The sequence below is a fragment of the Saccostrea cucullata genome, unplaced genomic scaffold (genome assembly GCF_032062105.1).
Source record: "Saccostrea cucullata isolate Sc308-1 unplaced genomic scaffold, CSIRO_AGI_Scuc_v1 ctg2764, whole genome shotgun sequence".
Classification (NCBI taxonomy): Eukaryota; Metazoa; Mollusca; class Bivalvia; order Ostreida; family Ostreidae; genus Saccostrea; species Saccostrea cuccullata.
The window spans coordinates 52,582-62,854 of NW_026935189.1; the positions used below are offsets into that span (position 1 = coordinate 52,582).

Genomic DNA, 10,273 nt, shown 5'->3' on the forward strand with positions numbered 1-10,273 from the left:
TGGTGATGGGTATATAGATCCTGGTGATGGGTAAATAGACCCTGGTCATGGGTATAGAGACCCTGGTGATAGACAATACAGACCCTGGTGATGGGTATACAGACCCTGGTGATGGGTATATAGACCCTGGTCATGGGTATATAGACCCTGGTGATGGGTATATAGACACTGGTTATGGGTATACAGACCCTGGGAATGTTTATATAGACCCTCGTGATGGGTATACCTACCCTGGTGATGGGTATATAGATCCTGGTGATAGATAATACAGTCCTCGGTGATGTGTATATAGACCCTGGTGATGAGTATACAGACGCTGGTGATGGGTATACCGACCCTGGTAATGGGTATATAGACCCTGGTGATGTGTATATAAACTCTGGTGATTGGTATATAGACCCTGGTGATGGGTATACAGACCCTGGTGATGGGTATATAGACCCTGGTGATAGACAATACAGACTCTGGTGATGGGTATACAGACCCTGGTGATGGGTATATAGACCCTGGGGAGGGATATAGAGACGCTGGTGATGGGTATACCGACCCTGGTGATGGGTATACAGACCCTGGTGATAGGTATACAGACCTTGGTGATAGGTATATAAACCCTGGTGATGGATAATATGGACCCTGGTAATGGATATACCGACCCTGATGATGGGTATATGGATCCTGCTGATAGATAATACAGTCCTCGGTGATGTGTATATAGACCCTTGTGATGGGTATATAGACCATAGTGATGGGTCTACAGATCCTGATGATGGGTATTTAGACCCTGGTGACTGGTATATAGATCCTGGTGATGGGTATATTGACCCTGGTGATAGGCAATACAGACTGGTGATTGGTATACAGACCCATGATTGGTATACAGACCCTGGTGATTGGTAAATAGACCCTGGTGATGGGAATATAGACTCTGGTGTTCGGTATACAGACCCTGGTGATGGGTATAAAGACCCTGGTGATGGGTATACAGACCCTGGTGATGGGTATACAGACCCTGGTGATGGGTATATACACCCTGGTGATAGATAATATGGACCCTGGTGATCCGATACAGACTCTGGTGATTGGTATACAAACCCTTGTGATTGGTATACAGACCCTGGTGATGTGTATACAAACCCTGGTGATGGGCATATAGACCCTGGTGATGGGTATGTAGACCCTGGTGATGGGTATACAGACCCTGGTGTTTGGTATACAGACCCTGGTGTTGGGTATACAAACCCTTGTGAGGGGTATATAGACCCTGGTGATGGGTATATAGACCCTGGTGATGTGTATACAGACGCTGGTGATGGGTATACAGACCCTGGTGATGGGTATGCAGACCCTAGTGATGGGTATACAGACCCTGGTGATGGGAGTATAGACCCTGGTTATGGGTATATAATCCCTGGTGATAAATAATATGGACCCTGGTGATGTGAATATAGACCCTGGTGATGGGTATATAGACCCTTGTGAGAGATATACAGACCCTGGTGATGGGTATAAAGACCCTGGTGATGGGTATACAGACCCTGCTGATGGGTGTTTAGACCCTGGTGATAGATAATATAGACCCTGGTTATGGGTATATAATCCCTGGTGATAAATAATATGGACCCTGGTGATGTGAATATAGACCCTGGTGATGGGTATATAGACCCTTGTGAGGGATATACAGACCCTGGTGATGGGTATAAAGACCCTGGTGATGGGTATATAGACCCTTGTGAGGGATATACAGACCCTGGTGATGGGTATAAAGACCCTGGTGATGGGTATACAGACCCTGGTGATGGGTGTTTAGACCCTGGTGATAGATAATATAGACCCTGGTGATGGGTATACAGACCCTGGTGATGGGTATACAGACCCTGGTGATGGGTAATACAAACCCTGGTGATGGGTATATAGACCCTGGTGTTTGGTATACAGACCCTGGTGTTGGGGTGAGGGGTATATAGACCCTGGTGATGGGTATATAGACCCTGGTGATGTGTATACAGATGCTGGTGATTGGTATATAGACCCTGGTGATGGGTATACAGACCCTGGTGATGGGTATGCAGACCCTGGTGATGGGAGTATAGACCCTGGTTATGGGTATATAATCCCTGGTGATAAATAATATGGACCCTGGTGATGTGAATATAGACCCTGGTGATGGGTATATAGACCCTTGTGAGAGATATACAGACCCTGGTGATGGGTATAAAGACCCTGGTGATGGGTATACAGACCCTGCTGATGGGTGTTTAGACCCTGGTGATAGATAATATAGACCCTGGTTATGGGTATAAATACCCATATAAATAAACAAATAAATAAAAAAATAAATAGATTAATAAAAAGATAATTAATTAATTGATTAATTCTAAAAGATAATGTTTATGGGAATGTTTATATAGACCCTCGTGATGGGTATACCTACCCTGGTGATGGGTATATAGATCCTGGTGATAGATAATACAGTCCTCGGTGATGTGTATATAGACCCTGGTGATGAGTATACAGACGCTGGTGATGGGTATACCGACCCTGGTAATGGGTATATAGACCCTGGTGATGTGTATATAAACTCTGGTGATTGGTATATAGACCCTGGTGATGGGTATACAGACCCTGGTGATGGGTATATAGACCCTGGTGATAGACAATACAGACTCTGGTGATGGGTATACAGACCCTGGTGATGGGTATATAGACCCTGGGGAGGGATATAGAGACGCTGGTGATGGGTATACCGACCCTGGTGATGGGTATACAGACCCTGGTGATAGGTATACAGACCTTGGTGATAGGTATATAAACCCTGGTGATGGATAATATGGACCCTGGTAATGGATATACCGACCCTGATGATGGGTATATGGATCCTGCTGATAGATAATACAGTCCTCGGTGATGTGTATATAGACCCTTGTGATGGGTATATAGACCATAGTGATGGGTCTACAGATCCTGATGATGGGTATTTAGACCCTGGTGACTGGTATATAGATCCTGGTGATGGGTATATTGACCCTGGTGATAGGCAATACAGACTGGTGATTGGTATACAGACCCATGATTGGTATACAGACCCTGGTGATTGGTAAATAGACCCTGGTGATGGGAATATAGACTCTGGTGTTGGGTATACAGACCCTGGTGATGGGTATAAAGACCCTGGTGATGGGTATAAAGACCCTGGTGATCGGTATTTACACCCTGGTGATAGATAATATGGACCCTGGTGATCCGATACAGACCCTGGTGATGGGTATACAAACCCTTGTGATTGGTATACAGACCCTGGTGATGTGTATACAAACCCTGGTGATGGGCATATAGACCCTGGTGATGGGTATGTAGACCCTGGTGATGGGTATACAGACCCTGGTGTTTGGTATACAGACCCTGGTGTTGTATACAAACCCTTGTGAGGGGTATATAGACCCTGGTGATGGGTATATAGACCCTGGTGATGTGTATACAGACGCTGGTGATGGGTATACAGACCCTGGTGATGGGTATGCAGACCCTAGTGATGGGTATACAGACCCTGGTGATGGGAGTATAGACCCTGGTTATGGGTATATAATCCCTGGTGATAAATAATATGGACCCTGGTGATGTGAATATAGACCCTGGTGATGGGTATATAGACCCTTGTGAGAGATATACAGACCCTGGTGATGGGTATAAAGACCCTGGTGATGGGTATACAGACCCTGCTGATGGGTGTTTAGACCCTGGTGATAGATAATATAGACCCTGGTGATGGGTATATAAACCCTGGTGATAAATAATATGGACCCTGGTGATGTGAATATAGACCCTGGTGATGGGTATATAGACCCTTGTGAGGGATATACAGACCCTGGTGATGGGTATAAAGACCCTGGTGATGGGTATATAGACCCTTGTGAGGGATATACAGACCCTGGTGATGGGTATAAAGACCCTGGTGATGGGTATACAGACCCTGGTGATGGGTGTTTAGACCCTGGTGATAGATAATATAGACCCTGGTGATGGGTATACAGACCCTGGTGATGGGTATACAGACCCTGGTGATGGGTATACAAACCCTGGTGATGGGTATATAGACCCTGGTGTTTGGTATACAGACCCTGGTGTTGGGTATACAAACCCTTGTGAGGGGTATATAGACCCTGGTGATGGGTATATAGACCCTGGTGATGTGTATACAGATGCTGGTGATGGGTATATAGACCCTGGTGATGGGTATACAGACCCTGGTGATGGGTATGCAGACCCTAGTGATGGGTATACAGACCCTGGTGATGGGAGTATAGACCCTGGTTATGGGTATATAATCCCTGGTGATAAATAATATGGACCCTGGTGATGTGAATATAGACCCTGGTGATGGGTATATAGACCCTGGTGATGGGTATACAAACCCTGGTGATGGGTATACAGACCCTGGTGATGGGTATATAAACCCTGGTGATAGATAATATAGACCCTGGTGATGGGTATACAGACCCTGGTGATGGGTATACAGACCCTGGTGATGGGTATACAAACCCTGGTGATGGGTATATAGACCCTGGTGATGGGTATACAGACCCTGGTGATGGATATACAAACACTGGTGATGGGAACATAAGCCCTTGCAATACATAAACAGAACCTGAAGAGAGAGAGAGAGAGAGAGAGAGAGAGAGAGAGAGAGAGAGAGAGAGAGAGAGAGAGAGAGAGAGAGAGAGAGAGAGAGAGAGAGAGAGAGAGAGAGAGAGAGAGAGAGAGAGAGAGAGAGAGAGAGAGAGAGAGAGCGAGCGAGCGAGCGAGCGAGCGAGCGAGCGAGAGAGAGAGAGAGAGAGAAATAAACAAATAAATAAAAAAATAAATAGATTAATAAAAAGATAATTAATTAATTGATTAATTCTAAAAGATAGTAATAAAAATGAATAAATATGATAAATTAATAAAATAGATTATTTTATTAGTAAATCAAACATTTACTTAATTATCAGAAATAATAAATAAACCAGTAGATAAAGAAAAACACCAATAAATAAATAAACAATGAAGAAAAATATAAAGTAAGTAAACAAATAAACAAACAAATTAGAATATATATGAATTGAAACATAAATTATAAATTAACCTATAAATTTATTAATTAAATAAAAGAATAAATGATTAATAAATATATATAGAAAAATTGATTACTCATTAGAATTATTAATTAATGAAGAAAAGAATGTATTCATAAATAAACAGAAATATAAATTTCCTAATGAATAAATAAGTTACTTAGTTTATTAATAATTATTCAATGAATAAATAAATAAATAAATAAATAAATAAATAAATAAATCAACAAATAAAAACTAATTGCACTGTCGACTTATTAATTTTTCGGCTTTTTAGATAAAATTTTATTGAATTATGCATAAATTTCTGCATCTGAGAATAGCACTCCTAGTTTTCGTTATATATTCCGAATTTCCTCTTTGCTGTTTTCCGAACTCGATGTAAATTTGTTGCGCGCATGCGCTCTGCCTGGTTATAGAGGCTGGTTACGAGATACAAAAATGTATTCAAATTATACCTCTATTTTTTCGGATTCAGCATAATCGAAATAGGTTGAAAAACTATGCTGGACCAAATAATAATTATTTGCCGTTAGAAGTTATTTCTAGCCTTCTTTTTAAAAATCAGGACCAGACTACCAATGGAGATTGAGTTGCAGTGTTTGGTACGGATGTTCGGCGCCTTGAGCTTGTAGGCCTCCATTGTTACCTGTGTGACTGAGCACCTGACCTAAGACGTGTGACGTACCTGACGACGTGGTTTTAGGTGGGTGTTTTTCCATCATATTTTTCTACAGGTTGTCACACAGGTAGGTGGTACTACACTTTCATAGTTCATAAAGAATCACTGTAAATAGTTTTGATTACGTTTTGCTTACATTTTCCCCCGTTTCACTATCCATTTACTTTATTTGTTATTTTTATAATGGCATATTATATATAAATGTTTTTTTTTTTAATATTGTAAATATTTGTTGATTTTTTTCCAATAAACTTAAAAAATCTATTTTTGTTATGTTTTTATTTATTGATGGAGATACATACATGGTGTTACCTTATTATAATGTTGAAAGAGCGCACTAGCTATAAGAGTGATGGATTCTAGAGTACAGTAGACTTGTCACACCAGCACCGATTGATTAAATGCCTTGCTCATTAAGATCACATATAAAGTAATTATTTAAAATACATGTAAATTATCATGAATGCAAAGTATGAGAAGGAATGGATCTTCAATTTATTTTTCTGAGAAATCAATTCTAAACACTACGTTCCTTTGATTACGAGGGTTGTTTAATAAAAAATACAAAAATGTAACCTTAAGTAAGAAAACGACATATTCTCAGTATTTTCAATCCTTCAAAGCATTCTCAGTTACCCTTTCCGCATGTATTAAAGGTCTTTGTACACATGGCCAGAAAACAGCAGCAAACCCATGTGATGCATGCCCCAAAAGACACTGATGAAAATAACTTCTTATAACATACTAGTATCTTATATTGCACAATTTTTCTTTGATTGTTTTCATGCCTTTTTGGAAGAAATATTTCACATGGCTGAGATCTAGATACTAGTAATATATGGGATGAAAACGGTCTGTAAACTTTTTTTCTTCAAAGTTTTATTCGTTTCTCTATGCTTATTGCAACTTTGCGACAGCATTGTCAGGTAAAGGCAAAAATACCCTGAAAATCGATATTTGGACTTCCTTTGCAGGAAGTACAATTTTAACATACTAGTAAGGGAAGTAACCATTGAGAGTCTTTCATTCGGTTGCAAGTACATGTATTATTTGACCTCTTGAAAAAAAAAACATACAGGTATTGGAGCTCTTGCTTCCGTTTACAATAATAAGACGATAGTTTTTTTTTCTTTGAGTCCACATATTTTCTTATTGATCTTCGTTTTTGGCTTCAAAGTGTATTCCCATGTCCACGAATTATCAACAATTACGCAAGTTTATCAAATCTCTTCTTTTGTTAAATATTCGTTTGGGAAAAAAACATCTGACACATTTAAAGATTTGAAATTAAAATTTTCTGAGATAAAAAATTTCTCATGTACCTCCCTATCCAATATTTTCAGACCAAGTCGGGAGAGGACACCCAAACAATTTTCTGAAGGTTGCCTAAGTCAATTTTTCTTAAATAACTTAACCTTCACTGAATTGACTACATATAATGGACTATAATATAAAACTTTGGACAATTCACTGGACAGTAATTATTTCCTTTAGGGAGTGAACTCTCGCACAGTAAACTTTGTATATTAACTATTGATAAAACTTGTCAGGAAACCAATCTCGACCCAAATATTCGGACACTTTCTCAATCATTATCTGTTCTTCTTCTTCATAGTCTAACATAGAAACCTGTTCGTGAAATTTCACTAGATCCACAAGGACATACACTCCATCCTTATTTTTCGCTATAACTTGATCACTGTCAATGGTCATTTCCGGATTCTTCTCGACATTCTTTTTATAAATGTTCTTTCTAATCAAGTGAAACGACTCCCAGTTCTTTTTCCTCAATTTCGCAAGACGTATAACATTTTGACAGTTGATTTTGCCGCAGTATTTTAACCTACACAGTTGGTCTGAGTTTTCCACAAGAGTTACTAGTTCTCTTTCAAAATCTCCATCCTCTTCGTTATATTCAAATGTATCCAGTGTCGAATTGAAAGAATCCGCCAGGTAAGTGATAAATTCCTTGTCACTTCTGATATATTCTCCAAACTTTATTTCATAGAGAGGACAGGAAGGCCTCAGGAAACACTCTAGTTTGTAATGTGGTGCTCTTGACAAAACCAAAACTTTCACTTTCACATTCGTGTTGTAATTTGAGAAATCCTTCCAAACTGATTCATTCACTGTTGGCATTTTGAAGGATTCATCTTCAGGAATAAAATTAATTGTTATGTGTAATTGTTGAAGCTTATCTCTACCCCTCAATGATAGGCTCGAGATAAGATCTGAAGTGATCATAGGCGATCTTAAAGCTAAATGGGTCAAGTTCTTGAAATGATCCACCAATTTCAAAGTCAACTCTGATGAAATTAAATGTGGTCTTCGCCCAGACCAAGCCGTGGAATTGCATTTAAACAAGCCTAGTTTTCTCAGACCTTTAATGTTGTTATTTTCGATAGCAGCTTGAAATATATTTTCATCAGGATTCTGCAAGGAGTTAGCAAATACTGGCCATGAGTTTACGACAAGAGTCTTTAAATGTGACTGATTTCTAACTATGTCTACCATAGGTTTCATATTTTCGGTACGAATTTTCATTTCTGATACATTTGGTTTGTTTCTCAAACCACCTACATCCAATGTTAGATGACCCAATTTAAAATCCTTGATGTTTTCTTCTAAAACAGTGTTCCATTCTCCAAAGCTCATATGCAATGGTTCACAAATAGAAAAAGTAAGGTCATGGAACATTCTTGCAAATCTACGAACGAGATGAAAATTTCTTTTGGGAATTTTAACACAGTGGAAGTATCTGTGTTTTCCTGAGCTTCCCCCTACATCTAGTGTTACTTTCTGCCATAGTGTGGGGTGATTAAATGCATTGTAAATGTTTGAACACGCCAGAGATGCACTGTATCTGTCTTTAAGTGATAAATATTCGAATACCCGAATCCAAACGACAATCGGCAGATTGCCAAAATCAGGTGATTCCTCTACATTCATTGCTGGATGCTCTTTTGCATTCTCTCTAACTGAAATACAAATTAAAATTGGTAAAGTAAATATACAGCTGTATCAAAAAGAACAATCACACACTTTTGCTCTGGGACTTACAAATTTTCAAAATTGTTGTCAACTGCTGACTCTAAAATGTTAACTAAATCATACAATTACATAGATAGAGTATATGAGTTTAAGTATGGCTATAAAGATTATGAAGTGTTTATTATGTAAATGAGTCAATTTCAACCCTGCTCCGTGACCCCATTTTTGCTGTCTTAAATCTTTGATTATTTTGATAAAAATCAAGATATATTCCAATTTTTTTTAACTCAAAATATTTTAATCCAGCACCAGTAACTATCAATTAGTTTGAGAGAAGTATTAAATTGAACTTGAATTATTTGTGTGTGTTATGTCCTGTGTGAAATGGAAGTGACGTAATAAGCACTGGGAAAAATCTTGAATGCTGCCTTGACTTATAGATATGCTATGGGATGCTAGGATTTTGCTTTGTTGTGCCCTCGTTGGATATAAAGAAAGTTAGCTTTACATATAGTGTAAAACAAATGAGTAACAGTAAACCTATAGGGTGTTTCATAATAGGCCTACATGTTACATTTTTTTAAATTTACAATTTGACACAAACATAAGAAAACAAGATGTGTTTGTGAAATACTGATGCCCCCTATGGCAGCTTATGGTGAGGGTTAAAAGTTTCTCAAATGCAATGCAAGTCAAACTCCAAGGTCAACAGGTCAAGTATGTTGGTATCCGAAGGAAGGTCTCATTACAAGGAATATACTTGTACCTGTGAAATATGAAAGCCCTAGAACTAACAGTTCAAAAGTTGTGGACAAGTTTAAAGTTTTTGAAAACTTGGTTAAACTCTAAGGTAATAGTCAAAAGTTTAAAATATTTTACCCATTGAAAGGTCTTGTTACAGTGAATACACAGATGAAGTATGAAAGCCCTAGTGCCAACAATTCAAAAGTTATGGCCACAAAAGAAGTTTGAATTTTTTTTGTAAAATTGGGTCGAACAAGATCAAGAGGTCCAATTTTGTGGTACCAGAATAAAGGTCTTGTTACAAGGAATACACCTGTGAAATATGACAGCCAAAGCCCCATCCACTCAAAAGTTATGGCCAAGGTTAATGTTTTCGTGGACAAAGTGAAACAGACGAATGGACAGGGCAAAAACTATATACCCCTGAATCATCAAAGATGCAGACAATTGAGACAAATATACTCATCATTTTAATGCATTTATCCATTTAGATTCACTGTGTACATACAATTACCAATTTAAATATGAAACAACAGCTGAAATTTAGATCTCGTCAAGAACCCACATATTTTGAATGATCTTTACCTATTTTAATTCCAGAAGATTCAAGAATGTTGCTTTTTTAAATGTTTCTAATCTTGTCAAACATTTATTGATAAGACAATTCTCATTTGAGATTGTATATGAGTTTGTTTTTTTAAAGTTTTATCAGTATGTTTGGCAAAGGATTTTAGACCCTCCTCCTAAG

At 38.4% G+C, this 10,273-nt stretch overlaps 1 protein-coding gene across 1 annotated transcript; it reads right to left on the reverse strand.

Annotated features, from left to right (window-relative positions):
• Nucleotides 1-6,085: 6,085 nt before the first annotated feature.
• LOC134242144 (F-box/LRR-repeat protein 21-like) lies at nt 6,086-8,747 on the reverse strand. The gene has a single exon (XM_062724176.1). It carries the CDS (start codon nt 8,737-8,739, stop codon nt 7,321-7,323), a length of 1,419 nt encoding a protein of 472 aa, XP_062580160.1. The 5' UTR covers nt 8,740-8,747; the 3' UTR covers nt 6,086-7,320.
• Nucleotides 8,748-10,273: the final 1,526 nt, after the last annotated feature.